This window comes from Talpa occidentalis, unplaced genomic scaffold, assembly GCF_014898055.3.
Source record: "Talpa occidentalis isolate TD23 unplaced genomic scaffold, MPIMG_talOcc4v2.1 talOcc4.14, whole genome shotgun sequence".
Classification (NCBI taxonomy): Eukaryota; Metazoa; Chordata; class Mammalia; order Eulipotyphla; family Talpidae; genus Talpa; species Talpa occidentalis.
In genome coordinates, this window is record NW_023601433.1 from 639049 (window position 1) to 661871 (window position 22823).

The following is a 22823-nucleotide window of genomic DNA, read 5'->3' on the forward strand; positions in this document are numbered from 1 at the left end:
CACGCCCCTTCCGGCGGCGGCGGCCGTGCTCGCCATGGCGGGGCCCTTGAGCCGCTCGCTGCGCGGGCGCGTCCGTGCGGCCGTCGCTCGCTGTGCGCCGGCCACCCGCGGGGGGGCGGGCCCGGGCGCCGCCGGCCGCGAGCCGGACCCCGATTCCGACTGGGAGCCGGAGGAGCGGGCGCTGCAGGAGGCGGCGAGGTACCGGCTCCCCTCCGGGCGCGCGGCCTGAGCGCCCCCCCCCTCACCGCCCCCTCGGGTGCGCGGCCTGAGCAGGCCCCCCTCCCCCCCGGGCCCCTCACCGCCCCCTCGGGAGCGCGCCCCCCCACCCTCACCGCCCCCTCGGGAGCGCCCCCCCCTCACCGCCCCCTCGGGTGCGCGGCCTGAGCAGGCCCCCCTCCCCCCGGGCCCCTCACCGCCCCCTCGGGAGCGCGCCCCCCCCACCCTCACCGCCCCCTCGGGAGCGCGCCCCCCCTGCCCCTCACCGCCCCCTCGGGAGCGCGCCCCCCCCTCACCGCCCCCTCGGGTGCGCGGCCTGAGCAGGCCCCCCTCCCCCCGGGCCCCTCACCGCCCCCTCGGGAGCGCGCCCCCCCCACCCTCACCGCCCCCTCGGGAGCGCGCCCCCCCTGCCCCTCACCGCCCCCTCGGGAGCGCGCCCCCCCCTCACCGCCCCCTCGGGTGCGCGGCCTGAGCAGGCCCCCCTCCCCCCCGGGCCCCTCACCGCCCCCTCGGGAGCGCGCCCCCCCCACCCTCACCGCCCCCTCGGGAGCGCGCCCCCCCTGCCCCTCACCGCCCCCTCGGGAGCGCGCCCCCCCCTCACCGCCCCCTCGGGTGCGCGGCCTGAGCAGGCCCCCCTCCCCCCGGGCCCCTCACCGCCCCCTCGGGAGCGCGCCCCCCCCACCCTCACCGCCCCCTCGGGAGCGCGCCCCCCCTGCCCCTCACCGCCCCCTCGGGAGCGCGCCCCCCCTCACCGCCCCCTCGGGTGCGCGGCCTGAGCAGGTCCCCCTCCCCCCGGGCCCTCACCGCTCCCTCGGGTGCGCGGCCTGAGCAGGCCCCCCTCCCCCCCGGGCCCCTCACCGCCCCCTCAGGAGCGCGGCGCGGGGTGCGGGGCGCCCGCGCGGGCGGGGAGCCGGGCCCCGCGGGGCGCCGGGCCTGCCCCGGGGCTCCGCCACTGGTTCTCTCCCGCAGCGCCCTGAGGCGGCAGAGGAAAGCCGTCCGGCTCCAGAAAGTCCGCAGGCAAATGGAGGCGCCAGGAGCCCCGCCCAGGACCCTGACGCGGGAAGCCATGGAGCAGATCCGGTGAGCCCGCGGGGGCGGCGGCCGTGGTGGGGGCAGGGCCGCGCCGGGGGTCGCTCTTGCCTTCGTCGCCTCGGGTTCCAAAAGAAACGTGGGGAACGCGAGCTTCGCGAACAGCTGGGGCGTTGTTGCTAAAATTCAGGAGTAGGGCCTCCCCGGTGGCGCAGCGGTTGAGCGCTGGGTTGCAAAGCTGCCGGCGACCTCTGCGGCGCCGGTTCGATCCCCGGCTGCTCCCCGGCCACCGGAGGAGGGTCCCACATGGCGCGCAGACCTCTCCTGCCGCCCGCTGCTCCCCTCAGCAGTGTGCTTCGGTCCTTCTGCCTGCTCTGCTCCCCGCTCTGGCTCTGGTGGATTCTCTCACCCTCCCGCGCTTCTGACTGTACCCAGTGCTTGTATAAACAAAACGAACGAACAAACAAACAAATAAATAAATAAAAACATGCCTCTATAAAAAAAAAAAAATACTCATTAAAATTCAGGAGTAGACTTGTGGACAGAATAGTGGATCGTGAGGTGGTTCTTTTTTTACAAAACATTTATGTATGCACACAAGGGCTGGGGCGCAGGCCAGAGGTGCGGGGTGAGCGGGTTCACCAGGGACAGAGCGGGGAGCAGAACAGGTGGATCTATTGAAACCCACTGCTGAGGGGAGCAGCGGGGAGACGGGAGAGACCTGCTGCGCCATGTGGGCAGCTCCCTGGCCGGGGATCGAACTCGTGTTGCGGTGGCTGGTGATAGCTTGATAGTGCTGAGGCTTAACCCCTGGCACCACCAGGGAGGCCCCACATGTAGATACTTTTTAAAATAATTTTGGGGGGCTTTTTTTTTTCAGGTTTCCTTATGCAAATACAAGTGGTATAAAAATACTCAGACTTTACATCCACCTTTAATCAGACAGGGTACTATAAATACTGCTTTACATTTTTATTTCTTCACTCAGTATATTTTATATCTTTTTTTTTTTTTTTTAAAGATTTATTTATTTATTTATTTATTTATACATGCACTGGGTACAGTCAGAAGCGCGGGAGGGTGAGCGAATTCACCAGAGCCAGAGCGGGGAGCAGAGCAGGCAGAAGGACCGAGGTACACTGCTGAGGGGAGCAGCGGGCGGCAGGAGAGGTCTGCGCGCCATGCGGGACCCTCCTCCGGTGGCCGGAGAGCAGCTGGGGATCGAACCGGCGTCTCAGAGGCCGTGGGCAGCTTTGCAACCCAGCACTCAACCACTGCACCACCGGGGAGGCCTTATATATCTTTCTGCGTCAGAAAAGTCATTCTCTTCTAGAAAGAGTAGCCAGTTGTAGTGCATTTATCAGCCCAGCAGTGGTGAATACGGGCCTTGTTCCCCTCATCTGCTGCCACAGCTAGTGCTCCAGTGAGCAACTGCATCACCCCACGGGTTTATCAGGCCCACTGTTGTCTACAGTGGGAGCTGCTGTAGGGTCGCTGGGTCAAGGACAGAGGGACTTGCATTTTGATGAATAATGCTAAATAGCTTTGCACAGGGTCAGCACTTGGCCAGTTCCATGGTAATGGCTGCTGGAGAGCGTCAGCCTGTAGCACGTCTTATGCCGTTTCTTCCCCTATCCTGAGCCTCAGCTGTTTCAGACCTTCAGGTTTCCTACCTCTCCCCACCCTTGTAGCAAATGTCCTCTAATTTCCAAGAAAAAAACCAGACATTCGGCGAGAACCCTTTAGAGCTGCTCGGTCTTGCCCCTTCCCTTCCATTCTCTGTCTTCAACTGTGTTTGCGCGTCTGGGGGCAGCAGCCTATCACTCCCCTAGGACCCGTCCTGTGCGTGTTGGCGGTCAAGGCCCTCCCTGATTCCCGAGGGACTTTCATCTGTCACATTAAGGTTTCCCACGTGATTTGTTCCTAGCTGTTCCCTGCTTGCCGCCCCTCGCTTGTTAGTTTTGTCCCTACAGTGAAACTTTCTCCACCAATCTGTCCGTGCCTTCTGGGTGTAAGTGATAGTCTGGTTTTCAGCTTCCCTGGCGTGTCTGCAGCATTTCACCTTGTAGTGTGTAGTCTGCTTTTTTAAGATTCTCTTCTCCCTTGACCCAGGGGAGCACTCCCTTCTATTTCTCGAACTGCTTTTCCGAGTTTCCTTCTGGGCTCCCATTCATATTCTGGCATCTTAGGTCTTAGTTGTTTTTTTTTCTTTCCCCGAAAGTTGTGTCGCTGGTCATTTTATTTACCTCTGAATATTTCCCTGTATAATGCCATCCACTTCACATGCCTTTAACCACCCTGCTCTTGGCTCAAATCTGTCACCTGTCAGTGTTTGTCTTACGGCGCGCTGCAGTCAGCTGTGTACTAGACAACTTTTTTTGGACATCCCGGGGTTTCTCGAACTCGACATGGACAGAATAGTATTCATCGTTGTTCCTTGGCAACTTCCAGTTTTTACTATAACCCTGAATGGCCCCATCAAACACCCAAGCTAAACCCCTGGGTATGGTCTGCTTCTTTTCCCAGTTCTCAGGAGCTTCTACCACTTGGCCGGCTTGACAGTTTCTCAGGTTCTCCTCCTCCTCCGCTCTCACTGCTGGTGGCCCCATTCAGGCTGCGTGGATTACCATGATAGCCCCTAGCCTGAGTTTTCACCTCCGGTCTTGCTGCTGAGAAACACCACTGGATTGGATTTCAGAATGAAAACTTGCTTACGACATTCCACTGCTTATACTCACCTTCGGGCCGCAGTGGCAGAAGGCCTGGCGCGCGGTGACTGGCTCCCGCCCTCCCTGCTGGCCAGCGTGGTTCCCAGCAAAGGTGATGTGCCCCTTTCCATCTTGCACGCTGCATGGCTGCCCCTCTCACTGGCTCTCCTCTTCCTTCTCTTTTCTCCGCCAGCTCTTCACTCCTTTTCCACCTTTCCAGACCAGCTTTCCTGTGGACTTTGTGACCCGACCTTGGGCCCCGCCACAGGTGTCAGGACAGCCTGGCCCTGGGCCTCCCTCCTGGATGCGCTCACAGAGTCCCGTGCAGGACGCTAACCATGGTGTTGTGTGTTGACACATGTGTTTCCGTCACCAGTTTGTATGTTCTTGGAAGGGAAGAGCAGTCTTCCTGCATCCCCGGGATCCAGCTCTGGAGCCCGGTGTGCAGTGGGAGGAGCTCAGTGGAGGTGAAGTCAAGACAGCTATGTGTGGTTGGGTGTTGCTGCCACAGAGTGGCACACGACCCCTGCTGGCACGAGAGGGGCTGTATTTGCAGTTGTTTAGGCTTTCTCATTTTCACTCACGACTAGCAACATCAGTTACGCATTTTAACAGGAGACTACTTCACGACTTAAAAACTTGCTCCTTTTTCCCGTAGGTATTTACATAAAGAATTTGCAGAATCCTGGTCAGTTCCCAGATTGGCGGAGGGCTTTGATGTCAGCACTGATGTGATCCGAAGGGTATTGAAAAGCAAGTTTGTACCCACATTGGAACAGAGACTGAAGCAGGATCAAAAAGTCCTTAAGAAAGTCGGGCTTGGCCACTCACTCCGCCTGCTCCAGGGCTCTGGGGATGCCTCAAAGCCGCTTTCCGCAGGCTGCTCCGTGTCGGCCCCTTTGCTGATGGCAGGGGATGGAGTCTTTTCCAAAGGCCACAGTCACAACATGGCTTTGAGAATGACTGAATCAGACACTCAAATTGCACATGCACCGAGGAGACAGAAGGGAAGGGATAAAGGAACCCAGGTCCTGGGGCAGGAGTGCCGCGCGCCTGTGCCTGCGGCCAGGGACCGTCGGAGAGAGCCGCACGAGCGCCCCGCCAGTGCTGGTGAAGGCGCCGGTTCTGGAGGAACCGACGTTCCTGGACTGCCAGGTGACAGGAAGCCGGAAAAGTCGAAGATGGGGGAGCCAGGTGACCAGAATTTCAGCAGCAAAGTAGTGCAGAGGGGGCGAGAGTTCTTTGATGACAACGGAAACTTCCTGTACAGAATCTGAGCCGAGCCGGGCTTGTGGGATGCTGCCCGAAGCACAGCTGGGCAAGTATGTTTAGAGCTGCCTTGATTCTGTGAATGGATCATCTACCGTGGGAGAGGAAGAAATGATGAGCCTGGAATTTGGGGGGAAACAGCTGCTTGGATTTGAATCTGACACAGCAGGGTGACAGGCTCGGCGAAGTGCAGCCTCCTGGGACATTGCTCCTGGTCTGCCCGTGAGGACCCCTGCCCACGTCCTCCTGCCTGGCTCTGTATGTGGCGGCCAGCTCGTTGCGTGTGTTGTTGGGAGTTTCTGATCCCTGCAGTGTGGGGGAGGAAGTGAAATGTGAATCTTCTGACCTTTCCTTCTTGATTCATGAACGCTAAACAGTTCTGTTAGCTGGTTGTTTTCATCGTGCAAAATAAAGTGAAATGTAGCAGCCTGTGGTTGGTGCTTCCAAGGCTGGGAGGGTTTGCCTGTGACTCTGGAGAGGGAAGGACGGGAAGAAGCAGGGTCCATGGTAAACATTGAGGGGTCGTGCAGAGGGATGCCCACAAAGGGCTCTGCAGATCACCCGGCTGGGATGGATTTTGAGAACCAAAGGTGACTGATTTTATTTGCTAGGGGTTGCTGGGTTGTGGCTGGGGGTTGACCACCAAAAATGATAAAAAAGCAAAGCGGGAAAAAGCTTTCAGGCCTTTAGCATCGCTCTCCGGTCACTTTCAAAATTAAATAGTATTTCCTTATTTTCACCAAACGTTTACACGGACGTGCTCTAGGCAGTGAGATGGTCTGGAAGGTTCGGACGTGCCCAAGGCCACGTGGCGGCCGGCACTGGGACTGGAGTCGGGCTGGATCCTTGCCCCAATGGCTCGAACATTTAAGAAACCTTAGAACCTGGTGTTGCCTGGTATGATTTGCCAGTTTAGTGATGGTTTTTGTTAGAGCCAGAGATCCGACGTCAGACCTGTAGGTGACCGGAGTCCAATGACAGTTTTCAGCTGTGTCTTCCTTTTCACAGTTTACCAGCAAAAAATGGGTTCTTCAGACATGAAGAATAAAATGTTTTCCAGCCCTGTCATTGACATTGGCGCATGAGATGTTGCTATATCAACTGTCATAGCCATGTCACTGATGCCTGTTGACATGAACATTTATTCCCCTGTACGGCAAGACCCTGCCATCTGCCCATCACAGGGAACACAGATGCTGGTAAGAACACCCTTGTTTTCACTGCTTTGTCATTCTAGTTTTGTGGTAAAAGTGTACCTTTAAAGGATGTGATTTGCCGGGCCTCCCTGGTGGCATCCGGGTTAAGTCACGGCACTATCAAGCTATTGCCAGCCACTGCAACATGAGTTCGATCCCTGCCGCGGACCAGCCCAGCGGTGGCGGGAGATTGAGACAATCTCAGGGTTGATTGAGAATGAGCTAAAGGTGGTCGAAGGACTTAGGGCGAGGGACAAGAAAGAATGACACACAGACACACTCAAGGGAGAGTGAAAATCTGAGTGCAATTTATTGAAAGCAGTCTTTTCTTTTTATACATTTTCTCTATAATTACTTTCATTGTTTTTGCACAAGATCTGGTTAATCATTATCAAAGTATACGTAATCACCGTAACACATATCATTACATATTGCTTATTATCTTTCACAAGATCATATAAATCAAGAACATTTCATACTGTTATTTTCCCTGCTGGAGGTGTGTTCTAGATCTTCTGATTCATTATTATGATTATGTATTTTCTATTATTAATATCTTTTTAGCTTATATTTATTTCTATATTTGATTATTTTGTTTACTACACGCATTATAATCTGTTTCCATGGTTACATTCCTTTATTATGAGCTTAGTTACTGGCAACATATTTAAGTGGTGCCTCAATCATTCACAGGCCTGTTTGTTCCTGTTGTTTTACACGGATGAACAGGTGGGAACCAAAATCCCCTCGGGGACTGCGTCTGTCTTAGGTTGTCAGGACTCACTTCCTGATCTCACCCGTCATTGACTGTCCAGTCCAGCTCACAGGGGCAGAGAGCATTGCGCCAAGACAGCACAGCCACCCATTAGTGATGCGAGATTGTGGCAATTGTAACATTGCTCTCAGGAGCCGCCACAGATCCCCAGCCAGGGAGGTGACCCACATGGTGCGGCAGACCTCTCCTATCTGCCTGATGCTCCCCTCAGCAGTGTGTTTCAGAAGATCCGCCTGTTCTGCTCCCCATTCTGTCTCTGGTGAATCCTCTGACACACACCACTGCCCCCCACCCCCAATACTCCCAGCATCTGGCCTACACTCATTCTTGTGGGCATAAATTTTTTTTAAAGATGTCATTTGCCATTTGAACCCCCTCATTCAGACTTTTTATTTATTTTTTATTTTATTATTTATTTTTTAATTTTTTTAATAGAGGCATGTTTTATTTATTTTGTTTGTTTTTTGTTTATACATGCACTGGGTACAGTCAGAAGCGCGGGAGGGTGAGAGAATTCACCAGAGCCAGAGTAGGGAGCAGAGCAGGCAGAAGGACCGAAGCACACTGCTGAGGGGAGCAGCGGGCGGCAGGAGAGGTCTGCGCGCCATGCGGGACCCTCCTCCGGTGGCCGGGGATCGAACCGGCGCCACAGAGGCCAAGGGCAGCTTCGCAACCCAGCGCTCAACCGCTGCGCCACCGGGGAGGCCCCCTCATTCAGACTTTTTAAAGATTTATTTATGCACACAAGAACAGGGGTACAGGCCAGAGGTGCGGGAGGATGAGAGGATTCCCCAGAGACCTAGCGGGGAGCAGAACAGGCAGATGACCGAAATCCACTGCTGAGGGGCGCAGCGGGGAGACAGGAGAGGTCTGCCGCGCCATGTGGGTAGCTCCTGGCCAGCCGGGGTTCGAACTCGAGCTGCAGAGGCTGTTGATAGCTTCATAGGCTGCGTCTTAGCGCCTTGCGCCCCCATCCATCATTTTTACCGTGGGAACCCGCCGCAGTTCTGTTTAACTATTTCCCTACGAGGGCGCAGAGGCAGAACTCGGGCATTCCAGGCCTCGGCTGGCCGGGACAGCCCCCGCCGCGCCCCTTCTCCCCCGGCGCCCCTTCTCCCCCGACCCCCCGCCCCCCGCCGCGCCCCTTCTCCCCCGACGCCCCCCCCAGCTGCGAAGCCCCAGCGGCCGCCCAGTGCAGCGCCGCGCGCGCCGGAAGGCCCTGCGGACTGCGAGTCGGTCCCGCCCACTTTCCCAATCCCAGAAAGTCGAGCCAGCGCCCAACCCGCGCTCTCGAGGGGCAGGAGGAGCGGGTGGTCCCTGAAAAACCAGCTCGGCGTCCATCCCGGGGTCGCGGACGCGCGCCCCTCCGGCCGGGAGGCGCAGCCGCAGCCCCGTGTCCCTCCCGGGACGCCGTCCCCTTCCCGGCACGCTCCGCGCGGCCGGGCCCGGGCACTTCCGGGAGGGCACTTCCGGGAGGGCTGCTCCCGCCGCGCCGGCTCGTCTGCGGGGCGTCGGCGCTGCCGCCCGCGGGCGGGCTCCGGAGGGCCGGTCGGGGTCGGCGGGCGCGGGTCCGAGGCGCGGGGCCCGAGGCCCACTCGTTTCCGGGGCGCGGCGGCGGAGCGAGGGCGCCCCGGGGGCGCGGCGGGAGGGGCCGGGCCGGGCCGGGCCGGGGGCAGAGCCGCGCCCGCCCTCCCGCCCGCCCCGCCGCCCGGGCGGCCGCGGCCATGGCGCTCCCCCAGCGGCCCGACGCGCCCGAGCTGCCCGACTTCTCCCTGCTCAAGAGGCTGGCCCGGGACCAGCTCATCTACCTGCTGGAGCAGGTCAGTGCCGCCGCGGCCGCCCCCTCCCCGCCCGGCCCGGCCCGGCCCGGCCCGGCCCGCGGCCAGAACGTTGCCCTTGGCGCTTCCGCGGCGAGTCCGGTGAAGCCCCTCGGGCGGAGGCAGGTGGGCGGCGCCGCCGGGCCCGGCTGCGGGGCTCCCCCGGGGCACTTTGTCGTACCGGCGGGGGCGACGCCGGCGTGGGAAGGGCGCGGCCAGTCCCTGCCCTTTGGGCCGTCCACCAGCAGGACCCGAGTGCACCGCAGGGGCCACCCGGTGTCCCGGGAGCCTCGTTCCTAGCGGAGCGACCTGGGCGTTTCGGGGAGCTAGATTGTGAGGAATACACTTGTTTCCCTTCGTTGTTGGTTTTTCTTTTAAGATGTATTTATTTATTCACACAAGCACCGCGTACAGTCAGAAGCGCGGGAGGGTGAGAGAATCCACCAGAGCCAGAGCGGGGAGCAGAGCAGGCAGAAGGACCGAAGGACACTGCTGAGGGCAGCCGCGGGCGGCAGGAGAGGGCTGTGCACCATGCGGGACCCTCCTCCAGGGCCGGGGAGCAGCCGGGGATCGAACCGGCTCAACCGCTGCGCCCCCGGGGAGGCCCTGAAGGGGTAGATTTTTAAGTCGCGGCGAAAGACTTACTGCTTGGTTGTAAAGGATGAGGAAGAGGCAAAGGCGGTTTGAGATTTCTCACTTGGGCTATTAGGAAATCAGTGCTGCTGCTGTCACTGCAGTGGGTTACACGTTTAGTTGTTTGTTTATTGTTCGTGTTCCCACTGGATTGGGAGGTGCAGAGGACATCTGTTCTCATCAATACCGTATATATCTAGGGAGCATCTGGCCAAGAATCAGGCACATGGCATGTACTTAATAAATACTTGCTGCATGAACATTGGTTGGGCATGAGCGAAAGATGGGAGGAACAGGTCCAGTGGGGGGTGTTGATTAGTTTGGGTTTGGTGAGGGTGAAGTGAAGGTGCTAGTTAGAAATGCCACTGGTAGCCTCCAGCTGGTAAGAACATTGAGCAGATGAAGGTGGGAGCACAGGAGAACCCCAGGGGGTCTGGAACGTGTTTCATTTCTCTTTGATGTCACCCTGAGTTCTAGCACAGTGATTTCCGCATAAAAGCCACTCAACAGATAGCTGAGGAAGTGAAGCGATGCTGGTAAAATGAGACCAAGCATGGACATTTGTAAATGGAACACAGGGGAGGAAGACCCGCCCGCCAGGTGACTGAGCCCGGCCGCGCGGGCTTCTGTGCAGTAACATTCTCTGCAAACCAACTTCCAGCTAAATCCTGTCTATCAGCCCCGATACTCAGACGTCTCGGAGCCATCCTTGACTCTCCCTCCTCACCTTGTACTTGAGTCTTATGGGTATTTTCTTACACCTCACTTTTTCAGTTGTGATTATAAAACATTTGCACACTGGAACATGTAGAAGATAAAAGAAAGTACAATGAAAAAAGTCACCCTCAATCCTACGTCAGACACAAGCACTGTTAATGCTGATTGCTTCTTTCAAGTATCTAGAATTTTCTATGCCACACTTCACGTGTTTCTTAAATAGCCTATATTTGTTCATTTTTCTTCACTCATGGCCACATGTCTGGGCTTCAAGAATCCCATAAGTGGACTCCTGGCTTCCAGATTTTACCCAGTTCCCAGAGTCATCAAACTAAAATTCCCAGCTGATTGGGATGTTCAGCTTCCAAGCTTCCTGATTTCCCCTGTTCCATCAAGGGTCAGGTCCAAACTCCTTAACCTGCTCCTTTTGTGCTCCAATTCTAGCTGGCCGTCGTGGTACTGTTGCCAGCCTTTCCTCTGTATCAAGATCTCCCAACCTTGGCGGTTTAGACCTTCTGGGTTGTGAATTCTTTGTTGTGGGCCTGTCCTATGCAGTGCAGGGCATTTAGCAGCACCTCTGACCTCTCACAGTGGAAGCCAGTGACACCCCTACCCCAAGTCAGACAAGGGAAAATGCACATAGATGCTGCCAAGTATGCCTCGGTTGTCCCTCCTTCCTGGCCGAGAACATGTGACATGCGTTGGCCAAACTGAATCGCCAGCCCCACCCTCCCCACTCAGCCACTTCCTCTCCTGGACGGTGCCGGATCCCCCTCTTGCGGGATTGCTGTTGACACCCTTCACCTTTGTCAAGGCCTCGTTGAGGGGGAATGTCCAGTCACTTCCCCTCCCTGTCAGCAGGCCCTCCTTTCCTTGCCGGGCGCAGACGAGAGCAGGTGAAGCGTGAAGATGCAGGAAGTGGGTGACGGGGCGTAAGCACTGGTCTGGACTGCGTTTTCTGCATTGGAACATTTTTCTTGTGACTAGAAGAAAAACGCTATTTGAAGAGACAGTGCACTTAGTGAGGGGCTCCAGGGCGCAGGTGGGGTTTGGTTTGGTTTGGTCAGGAGAGCGACAGTGCCAGGAGGGAGATTGGGGGGGTGCTAGAGAAAAGGGGCAGCGAAGCTCAGCACGGTCGCCGCTGGTGCTCTGGGGGCGAGTGACAAGGAGTGAACGCAGAGAGCAGGTGAGAGGTCTGTGCCCTGGGACAGGAAATGAGAAGCAGCTGCGTTGGGTGAGGTGGGTGAAGACAGAGCAGCCTGGACGGTGGAGCCTGCTGGTGAGACGCGGGAGCGGAGGCTGCAGGTGCAGGTGGACGTGCTCCCCGCAGGGCGCCCGTGTGACCTGCGAGTGGCCCTGTACCCTGTCTCCTTCAGCTTCCTGGGAAAAAGGACTTGTTCATTGAGGCAGATCTCATGAGCCCTCTGGATCGAATTGCCAACGTTTCCATCCTGAAGGTACCCGCCCCCTCCCCGGGAGGACTCGGCCCTTCTCCCCCACACAGCAGTTATCTTTCACTGAGCAGTGCAGTGCGTGCCCTCCAGGTAAATGCAGGGCGCTGGACCGTGCGGACACGGGCACCGCTTGTACAGGCGTAGTTTGGCTTCCCTGTGGACGGTTTGAGGCTGGCTTGGGGGGGCGGGGGCTGGTCAGGAGCCAGTTCCGTCCCTGGAATCAGCACAAACGGGCCGTGCCAGAGGCCCTGTCTCTGTGTCGTGCCCAGGCGCTTTTCAGCACTCCGAGGACATTGTCTCGTGGGCTTTTCTCTGTAGCAACACGAAGTGGACAAGCTGTACAAGGTGGAGAACAAGCCGGCCCTCAGCTCCAGTGAACAGTGAGTGTCTCGGAGCCTGTCTCAGCTCCCAGCTCGACGCGCCCCTGCACGTCTGCCTTTGAACTGTCCCTGCCTGAGGTCAGGCTCCAGGAGCCTGCGGCCCGCATCACCTGCACTTTCACCGCCTCGTGCCTCAGTGAGGGCTTTCACCGCTTCCTTTTTTTTTTTTAAGATTTATTTTTTATTTACGTACACAAGCACTGGGGACAGTCAGAAGCGCGGGAGGGCGAGAGAATCCACCAGAGCCAGAGCGGGGAGCAGAGCAGGCAGAAGGACCGAGGTGGGACCCTCCTCCGGTGGCCGGGGAGCAGCCGGGGATCGAACCGGCGCTGCAGAGGCTGCGGGCAGCTTCGCAACCCAGCACTCAACCGCTGCGCCACCGGGGAGGCCCTTTGTGTTTCTCAAATTGCACCCTCCCTTTGAAGAATGGATCCCCCAGATCCAGGGGGCCACAGCCAGGAAGGCCACCTTGAAAGACATCATTTTACTATAATACTTGCATTTTTGGCACTTGACTGTTGACCTGCTCCACGTGCGCACCTCTTACTTTGCCTGAGAGATTGTTAACTATTCGAGAACAGGAACTCTGGGTTGCCACCCCCGCAGGGCCAGAGAATACCCCTAACTCGCCCCAGGGTCCCTGCCGTGTGGAGGGGGCCCTGGCGTCAGTGCACGGTAGGCCAGCCTTGGCTCAGATGAGAGCTGTGCCCCGTCAGAGGGCGAGTGGCGAAGGAGCGGGGGGTGTTCCAGCTTCTTCCAAGCTGCCCTGCTGATCCCATGGCTTTCCTCCTCTGCCCCAGACTGTGCTTCTTGGTCCGGCCGCGCATCCGGAACATGCGGTACATTGCCAGTGAGTGTGTCGTGGGGTCGGGCACTGCGGCCGGGCGAGGGCGGCGGCTCTGCGCTTGGGCTGCCGGGACCCGGACAGCAGGTTGTTTGGGTGCCCACCCGTGGGCAGCCACGCTGCTCGCTGTCTCTCGTCTGACAGGTGGCCTTGCGGCGGTCCTTCTGCCCCTAGGTCTCATCAATGCCGACAAGTTGGCGGGCCGAACTCGGAAGTACAAAGTGATCTTCAGCCCGCAGAAGGTGAGTGTGGGTCCCGGGGGGCAGCATGCGCGGGGTGCGTGGGGTGGGGGGCCAGCTGGATCTGCCTCCGAGCCAGGCCCCTGCCCCCGCCTGTCACCAGCACAGCGCTGCTGGCTTCGCGCTCTGGGGAAAAGCAGCCGACTTTAAATAAACAAGCGGGAGGGTGAAAGGTCAACGAGAAGTCCTGCTGCCCAAGCTGGGCCCTTTCTAGATCTCAGAGTTTGGCTCTCGGGTCTCCTCCGGGATCACGAAGCGTGGTCCTCGTCGGCGAGCACCGCTGCAGAGGGCGGAGAGTCAGGGAGGGCGGTGGGCACTCATCGACCCCCTTTTCTCTTCCAGTTTTACGCCTGTGAGATGGTCTTGGAGGAGGAGGGTGTCTACGGAGGTGAGGCGCTGAGGACGGAGGTGCTGGCGCCTGGCCCGCTGCCTTCTGGCCGGAGCAGGGGTGCTGAGAGTGGGGGTGGGAGCAGGGCTGGGATCAGAACAGCAGTGGGGCGTGACCCGGGTGCCGACACTTCTGGTTGTGAGTGACCGGCTGCTGCGTTCTCACTCCGGAACTGCCACGGGAAAGCCCTGCGCTCCCGTGGGCGCCTCCCTCCCGTCTCTTGCCACCCCGGCCCGCACTCCTCCCTGGGGGCCCCAGCCCCTCCCTCCTGCCTCTGCGGCCTGTCTTGCTGTGGCTGCTTTGGAGCCCAGTGGTCAGGAGCATGCTCGGCGTGTCTCCCACTCGCTACAGGCGCGCGCAGCTTGTCACGCGTGTGCCTGCCCCTCCTCTGAGCGGCGTCCAGTTGGTATTTGCCCGGTTGCCGACTGGCGAGCTGCGCGGCCTCTTCCTCTTTGGTCGGCTCCTGAAGACACGCACTGCGCTGTGTCTCCTTTGCTGCCAGGCTGTGAGCCCCTCCGGGGCAGAGCCGGCCCGCGCAGCTCCCGGGCGCCCGTGCCAAGCATGTGCCAGGTGGCGGTGGCCTTCCCTGCCTCCGGGGAGCCTGGTCCTCCGCGGGAGGCTGACGCTCTCGGTACCCGCAGATGTAAGCTGTGATGAGTGGGCCTTCTCCCTGCTGCCTCTTGATGTGGACCTGCTGAGCATGGAACTCCCAGAGTTTTTCAGGGACTACTTCCTGGTAAGCTCAGGGCCCTCCGGTCTTAGCATCTAAGGGTAGGGACGGCCGTAAGGTTTGGTGGGCTGGAGACGCTGATGTCGCCTTCATCCAATTCATAATTGATTATGAGGGATTTGGAGACGGAATGCCTGATGGACAGCCGAGGGCCTTCCTCTGGGCCCATGGAAGTGAGGCCTTGGGAGCCTTCCCCAGTCCCACCTTCCTGCCCCAGGGCTGCTGGAGCGAGCTGCCTTCCAGGGGGCCTGTGGGTTGACCCGGGTCTCTGGCCCGCGTGGTCCTGCAGGAAGGAGACCAGCGCTGGATCAACACGGTGGCCCAGGCCCTGCACCTGCTCAGCACGCTCTATGGGCCCTTCTCCAACTGCTACGGGATAGGCAGGTGTGCCAAGGTGAGGCCGGCCGCACTCTTGTCCCGGGGACGCTGCTTCTCCTGTCCTCTGCCCACCACGGGTTGGCTGTGGGCCTCTTGCTTCTGTCACTCCAGAGTAGAGAAGAATTTGTGTGGCTAACAAAAGGCAAGAGCCAGGGCCTCCTGGGTCGCAGAGGGGCGAGGGGCGGGGACGGTGGGGACAGGTGGCGTAGGGCAGGTGTGGCAGTAACTACCCCCCACTCAGCCCAAGGAGAAGCAGCGCCCGGGGAGGGTTGGCTCCCAGGCGGTACTGCTGGGGGGACCTGTGCGCCAGAGTGAGGGTGTCCTGGGCCTCGGCAGATGTCACGTGATCTGTGGAGGAACCTGGAAGAGGAGGAGGATGGCGAAACCAAGGGCCGAAGGCCGGAAATCGGACACGTGTTTCTCCTGGACAGAGGTGGGTGTGCGCAGTGCCCCGTTCACCCCGAGAAGACGCAGGTGCGGGTGACCGGAGGCCCGGTGGGAGGAGCCTCAGCGTGGGGCAGGGTGTCGGCGCTTGAGCAACCCGGGCAGGAGCCACGTCAGGGGAGCCCTCACGGTCGGGGATCTTGGTTTCAGACATGGACTTTGTGACGGCACTTTGCTCCCAGGTGGTCTACGAGGGCCTGGTGGATGACACCTTCCGCATCAAGTGTGGTGAGTGGCCTCTCGGCAAGACGCGGTGTCCGCAGCCCCCGGGGCGCCCGCTGGGGCCCATGGGAGGGACCCGGGCTCTGAGCCAGCAGCTGGCTTAGTTCCGTACAGCGAGGACGACCTTGAATGGCAGTTCGGGGAAGGGGGAGCAGGAAGGCTTCACGGGGGAGTCGTTAGCTGTGCCCCCTGCTCTCAAAGGGAGTGTGGACTTTGGCCCAGAGGTCACCTCCTCTGACAAGAGCCTGAAGGTGCTGCTCAACGCCGAGGACAAGGTGAGCGTGGCCTCCCCGGATCCCGGTGCTGGGAGGGGAGAGAGGGGCTCCCTACCAGGAACAGTGCACCCCGGGACCCATGGTGGGTACGGGCCCAGGCTCAGGACGCCAGCCCAGCTTTCCCCGCCCTTTGCGGAACAGCGAGCGCACTGCTCTTCCTGTGCGGTGCGCCACGCAGGCGACGGGGGCCCGTCACGGCACTGCTCTGGAAGGTTCTTCCTTTGCCCCCTCGCAGGTGTTCGGTGAGATCCGGAACGAGCACTTCTCCAATGTCTTCGGCTTCTTGAGCCAGAAGGCCCGGAACCTGCAGGCCCAGTATGACGTGAGGCTCCAGGCTCATCCCTTTGTGTCCTCAAGGGCTGCTGCTCTTAGGCTCCCCTTCTGATTGACATGGCCCCCAGCTTTTCTTTGGCTGAGTGGGAACCGAGGGAGGGGTGGGGTGGGCCTCAGAGATGAGAGCCGGATGGGGCAACCTCATGGCTTGTTCCCACAGCGCCGCAGGGGCATGGACATCAAGCAGATGAAGAACTTCGTGTCCCAGGAGCTCAAGGGCCTGAAGCAGGAGCACCGTCTGCTGAGTCTCCGTAGGTGTCGGCTGGAGGCAGGGGAGGGAGCCCTGGCCGCCCGGGCACTGATGGCCGCCCGGTACTCATGTCCCGCGTGGTGTGTGGGAGGTACACCAGCCCTGTGTGGTGTTCCTCTTCTAGAACACACAGCAGCGTGCCCGCAGAGTCAGCCATAGGTCAGCTCTTTGTGCCCTGTCTGCAGATATTGGGGCCTGTGAATCCATCATGAAAAGGAAAACCAAGCAGGACTTCCAGGAGCTCATCAAGACGGAGCACGGTAACTGTGGCAGCCGCGTCTCCTGTCCTGCACCTCCCTGCTCCCTCCCTCCCCCCCTCTCCCGCCCCGGTGCCCAGCCTTGACGAGAGATGTGCTCTGGTGCTAGCACAGATGCACCCACCGAGCTGGTCCCGGTGACAGGCTCTCCTCTGATTCCTCACAGCGCTGCTGGAGGGCTTCAACATCCGGGAGAGCACCAGCTACATAGAAGAGCACATCGACCGGCAGGTGAGGGGTGGGGAGCACCAGTCCAGAGCAGAGCACGTAGACCGTCAGGGGGAGCTGGGGAGCACCAGTCCAGAGCAGAGCACGTAGACCGGCAGGGGGAGCTGGGGAGCACTGTCCAGAGCAGAGCACGTAGACTGTCAGGGGGAGCTGGGGAGCACTGTCCAGAGCAGAGCACGTAGACCGGCAAGGGGAGCTGGGGAGCACTGTCCAGAGCAGAGCACGTAGACCGGCAGGGGGAGCTGGGGAGCACCAGTCCAGAGCAGAGCATGTAGACCGGCAGGGGGAGCTGGGGAGCACTGTCCAGAGCAGAGCACGTAGACCGGCAGGGGGCGCTGGGGAGCACTGTCCAGAGCAGAGCACGTAGACCGCCAGGGGGAGCTGGGGAGCTCTGTTCAGAGCAGAGCACGTAGACCGGCAGGGGGAGCTGGGGAGCTCTGTTCAGAGCAGAGCACGTAGACCGCCAGGGGGAGCTGGGGAGCACCAGTCCAGAGCAGAGCACGTAGACCGGCAGGGGGAGCTGGGGAGCACTGTCCAGAGCAGAGCACGTAGACCGGCAGGGGGCACTGGGGAGCACTGTCCAGAGCAGAGCACGTAGACCGTCAGGGGGAGCTGGGGAGCACTGTCCAGAGCAGAGCACGTAGACCGCCAGGGGGAGCTGGGGAGCTCTGTTCAGAGCAGAGCACGTAGACCACCAGGGGGAGCTGGGGAGCACTGTCCAGAGCAGAGCACGTAGACCGGCAGGGGGAGCTGGGGAGCTCTGTTCAGAGCAAAGCACGTAGACCGCCAGGGGGAGCTGGGGAGCACCAGTCCAGAGCAGAGCACGTAGACCGGCAGGGGGAGCTGGGGAGCACTGTCCAGAGCAAAGCATGTAGACCGGCAGGGGGAGCTGGGGAGCACTGTCCAGAGCAGAGCACGTAGACCGTCAGGGGGAGCTGGGGAGCACTGTCCAGAGCAGAGCACGTAGACCGCCAGGGGGAGCTGGGGAGCTCTGTTCAGAGCAGAGCACGTAGACCGCCAGGGGGCAGGAGGTGGGGAGCGCCAGTCCAGCAGGGGTGGGGGGGGTGGGAGGGCCTGAAGGGGGCTGAGAGGCGGGTGGCCTCAGGCAGAGTGTTATGAAACGGACTTCTCCTTGACTCTGTCTCTGTGCAGGTGTCGCCCATAGAAAGCCTTCGCCTCATGTGCCTCTTGTCCATCACTGAGAACGGTGAGCCCAGGGGCCGGAGACGCCGCCCTGAAGAGTGGTACTTAGGGCGAGAAGACGTCTTTCAGAGACAGACATGAGCAGCTGGCAGGCAGAACGTTCCCTGTAGTGTTGTAGGTTCTTTGCCCTGTAGGGAAAGCAGCTTTTGATTTGGGTGGAACTAGCCCCAGGTCTCGGCTAATGTATTGTTCCAGGCCAGCCCCCCAGGCCCGGCTGCGGAAGGCAAAGGAGAGAGACTGCCTTTCTCCTTCCCGCTGCCTCCTGCCGTTGAGATGGCCTCGTAAAGACAGCGCCCTGCCAATCTCATGAACCTTTCCAGAAGCCCGGTTTCTGCAGCCTTTCATGGCCACCCGTTTCCCTGCGGAAGTCTTGCGCTTACTGAACATCCCCGAGGTGGTTTTCTACCCAGAGAAGTAATTTGCTTGTTCTCCGTCTCCCCCTTTGGAGTCGGAATCCCATTTCTTCTTACTTCTCTGGAGGAAAACGCCTCAGACTGTCCCCTTAAAGTCATCTGCGCCCTTTGCTTGCCCTCAGTGGCTGAACAGCAGTCCCAGTGGAACAGGCACCAAACCTCGAAGCGCCCCCCAGGACATCGTCCCTCCTCCCTCAGCCACATGGTGCCCCACCCCATGACTGGCCTTTGTTTTCAGGGTTCCCGCCTCAGCCCCTGGGGTCAGGGCTCCTCTGTGAACTGGCAGGTCCGGGCTTACCCCTGATGAGCTTACATTTAGACCAGACGCAACATTAGCATGAATTACGGAGTCTCCCTGCTGGAGGGGGATCTGGGGCGGGGTCTGGGTCGCTGTAGTTTAGCACATCTCAGCCGCCACCTGAACCTGGCCCTGCTTTACCCACAGGTTTGATCCCCAAGGACTACCGGTCTCTGAAAACACAGTATCTGCAGGTAAGGCCTGTGCTGAGCATTTGGCAGCTCAGCTGCTGGAGCCAGTGCGCCTGCCCTCCACAAGCCGGGCTGGAGCAGCCCACTGCCACCTGGCTGCACACTGCCGCCTGTGGGGCCGCGGCCATGTGCAGGTCCGTCCTGACTGATGTCATTAAGTGCCGTGTGACTTTGGTTATTCTGATACGAACATCTTTCATGCAGACAAGCGTGTGCTCCCTCAGGGCACAGCAGCCTGCACAACCTCTCCTTGTGTGTCCTCAGCACTAGCCCCTCCGTGGACACTCACAAGTAGCTGATCTGCCTTTTCTCCAGAGCTATGGCCCAGAGCACCTGCTGACCTTCTCCAACCTGCGGCGAGCTGGGCTCCTGACAGAGCAGGCCCCAGGGGACACCCTCACCGCCATGGAGAGTAAAGTGAGCAAGCTGGTGACGGACAAGGCGGCAGGTGAGCAGGGTGCCCCCACTTCCTCCCACCCCTCCCTCTCCCTCCCCCCTCCCCTGCCAGAGGAGAGCGGGAACTGGAAAGGAAGGTGCAGTCTCACTACGGCCGCTAGCAAGAGTCCATCCCCTGAGTGCTGGCGTGCGCTCAGCCCTGCATTTCTCTTCTGATCCCCACAGAGCTCCTGTGGGTCCATTTTCTCATCTCCATTTTACAGATGAGGAGACTGAGGCTTAGAGACTAAGGGGCTTGTTCAGAAAGTGTCAGATTTTTTTTTTTTTGTAAGATGATTTATGCACACAAGAGCTGGGGTACAGGCCAGAGATGCAGGGGGAGAGAGGACTCACCAGAGACACAGCGGGGAGCAGAACAGGCAGACTGATGAAATCCACTGCTGCGGGGAGCAGCGGGCAAGACAAGAGAGGTCTTCCTCACCATGTGGGTTGCTCCCTGGCTGCAGAGGCTGCGGATTGCTTCACAGTGCTGTGCTTAACCCCTTGCGCCACCAGGGAGGCCTGGGAGTGTCCGATGTGAACCCAGGTTGCTTTGCCTCCCAAGCCCATATGCTTGGCCAGTAAATGCTGAGTTTAGTCGCCAGCCAGCGCCTGGAGGAGGAGGAAGGCTGCAGTTAGTGGGAAGGGGGCGCGTGTCTGGGTCCCTTCCAGGGAGCTGTGGGAGGGGCTTGGAGGGGTACAGGTGAGCCAGGCGAGGCTGTTTGGAAGGAGATGGTCCTGTCCCTTCCTGAAGGCGTCGCCTGTGGGTACGGGGAATCTGCACTGTGGGTGACACCAGCCCGGCTTTCTTTCCCAGGAAAGATTACTGATGCCTTCAGTTCTCTGGCCAAAAGGAGCAATTTTCGTGCCATCAGCAAGAAGCTGAACTTGGTATGTGGGCGCGGGCTCTGCAGGCGCCGGTTCTGTGTTGAGTCCCTTTTGTTTTTGTGACGATTCCTGACAGCAGCAGCCGTGGGCCTGCAGTAGCGAGACCAGGCACGGAGGGTCATTCCTTGCACAGACTGCCCCAGGCCTCTGCCCCAGCCAGAGAACAGGCCGAGTGCTACTTCAGGCACAGGCCCAGGGTGTCAGGGCAGCCTCTTTCCCCCGGCCCGCGCCTCTCTGGAGAGAAGCAGCAGGCGCTCCGCGCCTTCAATCCGTGGCTGCCGCATCTGCTGTTGCTAGGGCTGTTGCCGCCTCTCACTCTGGTCGCAGTAGGAGCTGCTCTTCGGGATACGCCGCTTCCCGCTGAGCCGGCACTCGCCTCGCGAGCCCCTCTGCCCCGCAGATCCCGCGTGTGGATGGCGAGTACGACCTCAAAGTGCCGCGGGACATGGCCTACGTCTTCAGCGGCGCTTACGTGCCCCTCAGCTGCCGCGTCATCGAGCAGGTGAGCAGACGCTGCCCTGCCCGTTTCTCGCGCGCTTCCCTTCACCCCGGCTGGTCCACTCGTGAGCCAGCCTGGCGTCTCAGGCCTGAAACTGGCGGTGGCCTCCCCAGGTGCTGGAGCGGCGGGGCTGGCAGGGCCTGGACGAGGTGGTGCGGCTGCTCAACTGCAGTGAGCTGGTCTTCACAGGTGCGCCCGCGGGGGCGAGGGGCCGGGGCCGGGCGGCGGGGGCGGCGGGCAGCAGGGAGCTGAGAGCACTGTGGCCTCACAGATCTCCTGAGCAAGGAAGACAGGGCTTCCAGTGAGTCGCTGCGCCTCATCTTGGTGGTGTTCCTGGGGGGCTGCACATTCTCAGAGGTCTCGGCCCTCCGCTTCCTTGGCCGAGAGAAAGGTCGGTGCGAACGGGAGGGTGACGGGGGCCCCTGGGGTCTGGGGCGCAAAGGCAGCGCAGAGCAGGGCCGCTCTGCTGGCCTCTGGCACCACTTGCTGTAGGCAGGGAGCCCAGGCCTGGCCGTCCCGGCGCCCCACAGCCTGGCTCTGTGTGTGTGTGTCCGGGCGCCGGGGGGCTCTGCGTGACTGGGGTTCTTAGTCATCTCTGCTGCTGCGCTTGTCTTCTCAGGGTACAGGTTCATCTTTCTGACGACAGCGGTCACCAACAGTGCTCGCCTCATGGAGGCAATGAGTGAGGTGAAGGCCTGATGTTCTGCGGGCACTGGAGGCTGCCCTGGAAGTGCTCTCCAGGGACACAGAGCTCGGCTCCCCGCTGCTCACGGGCCGACCCGCTGCGAGTGGGACCACAGAACTCTTCCGGGGTTTTGAGAACTTTCTTTTAACTCAAGAAGCATGGCCCATGCTGACTGGGTGCAAGGGGGGTCCACTAAACCCTGTCTGCATGGCGCTGTCAATAAAGCCGCCCTCTTAGACGTTCAGTATTTCCCTGCGGACACGCATCTGTCTTTGTTGGGGGGCGCGGGGGCGTTCCGTGGGGTTCTGTGCCCCGTACCCGGACTCTGCTCTGCTGCTTCCGTGAAGGTCGGGCCTCAGCGCCTCACACCGGCTCCCTGACCACCCAACCGGGGCGGATCGATGAGCTGATCAGTGAACACCCTTTAATTACAAAGTTCTGCGGTTCATCACACGTCAGAAAAAATACGCCGCTGTTGTAAGGAGACGCTTTACATCTGCGCCTGTTTCTCGCCGCAAGGGAAAGTGTTGCTGTGGCCACGGCGCGCCTGGCCCGCCCAGGGCCCTCCCTTCCGAGCCCCATTGGCCTTTCTCTTTACCACCACCAGGAAGTGTGACCCTTCTGACCCCGTCTCGGAGACCGCCTGGGCCTCCTGACGCTTCGCATCTGCTCCTGCGACACCCCCTTTGTTGTCCTCCTTGGTGGCGGCTCTGACTCCTTGACCCACCCCTCCCTTCCCAGTTGGTTGGCACCTCCCCTCTCTGTCCCTGGTGTCATCCACTTCTGGGTCGCACTGGTTCATTTCCAACCTGTCTGTTCGGCGGGCACTTCTCACTGAGCCTGTGCAGGACGGTGCCCACGCGGCCCTCTGTCTCTCGCTGGAGCCCTGTTCCCTTCCTGTGTCCCCTGATCTGACGTTGTCTTGTCTCCTACCCATGTTGTCTGTGCAGGAAAGTATATCCTCGACCTCAGATGTGTCCTCTTCATCCCCCAGTTCAGCTGGTCCCACTGTGACGGGGCAGCCCCGATACAAAACGGGGGGCCTGACTGTGGGTCCTCACCCACACACGCTTAAAAGGACTTATCCATGCTCCGCTGCAGGCGCACGCGAAAGGTTCATAAAAGGTTTATTCACCAGGGAAGGGGAAATGAGGAAATGCACAACTCGGGGAGAGAAGAGGGAGATGAAGTCTTACATGCGTCCTGCCCGATCCGTCGACCTGGACGCCCCATGGCGCTCTGAGAGCTGGCCGCGAGCCAGGAGCCGTGAAGCCAGGAGGCGAGCGAGGGAGCGAGAGATCCCAAGGCCCACGTGTGTGGTTTTATACCCAACCTGGCTGCTCAACCCCACCCTCAGGTCCCAGCAGCCTTCCCTTTGGTGGTGACAGGATTTGTCCTTCCCAGTGTCTTGATGGCTTTGGTCTGGCGT

The 22823-nt window shown here is 60.1% G+C and overlaps 2 protein-coding genes across 4 annotated transcripts; both read left to right on the forward strand.

Moving 5' to 3' along the window:
- Positions 1-34: 34 nt before the first annotated feature.
- NGRN (neugrin, neurite outgrowth associated) lies at positions 35-5702 on the forward strand. 2 transcript variants are annotated; one of them, XM_037509897.2, is made up of 3 exons: positions 35-198; positions 1186-1296; positions 4612-5702. In XM_037509897.2, exons 1-3 carry the CDS (start codon positions 35-37, stop codon positions 5228-5230), a joined length of 894 nt encoding a protein of 297 aa, XP_037365794.1. In that variant the 3' UTR covers positions 5231-5702. The 2 variants fall into 2 exon arrangements, 1 of the variants encoding a protein (XP_037365794.1); XR_005124919.2 differs by lacking the exon at positions 35-198 and adding an exon at positions 3772-4065 and having other exon boundaries at positions 1257-1296; positions 4612-4649.
- Positions 5703-8885: 3183 nt separating this feature from the next.
- On the forward strand, positions 8886-22614 carry VPS33B (VPS33B late endosome and lysosome associated). 2 transcript variants are annotated; one of them, XM_037509898.2, is made up of 23 exons: positions 8886-9013; positions 11737-11817; positions 12133-12194; positions 12995-13044; positions 13213-13280; positions 13620-13665; positions 14307-14401; positions 14685-14789; positions 15110-15206; positions 15368-15445; positions 15641-15714; positions 15950-16036; positions 16208-16298; positions 16483-16557; positions 16721-16785; positions 17935-17989; positions 18844-18890; positions 19203-19335; positions 20140-20213; positions 20611-20712; positions 20823-20898; positions 20981-21100; positions 21329-22614. In XM_037509898.2, the coding sequence occupies exons 1-23, from the start codon at positions 8918-8920 to the stop codon at positions 21406-21408; spliced, it is 1857 nt and encodes a 618-aa protein (XP_037365795.1). In that variant the 5' UTR covers positions 8886-8917; the 3' UTR covers positions 21409-22614. The 2 variants fall into 2 exon arrangements, with proteins under 2 accessions (XP_037365795.1, XP_037365797.1); XM_037509900.2 differs by lacking the exon at positions 8886-9013 and having other exon boundaries at positions 11778-11817; positions 12084-12194; positions 21329-21918.
- The last annotated feature ends 209 nt before the right edge of the window (positions 22615-22823 follow it).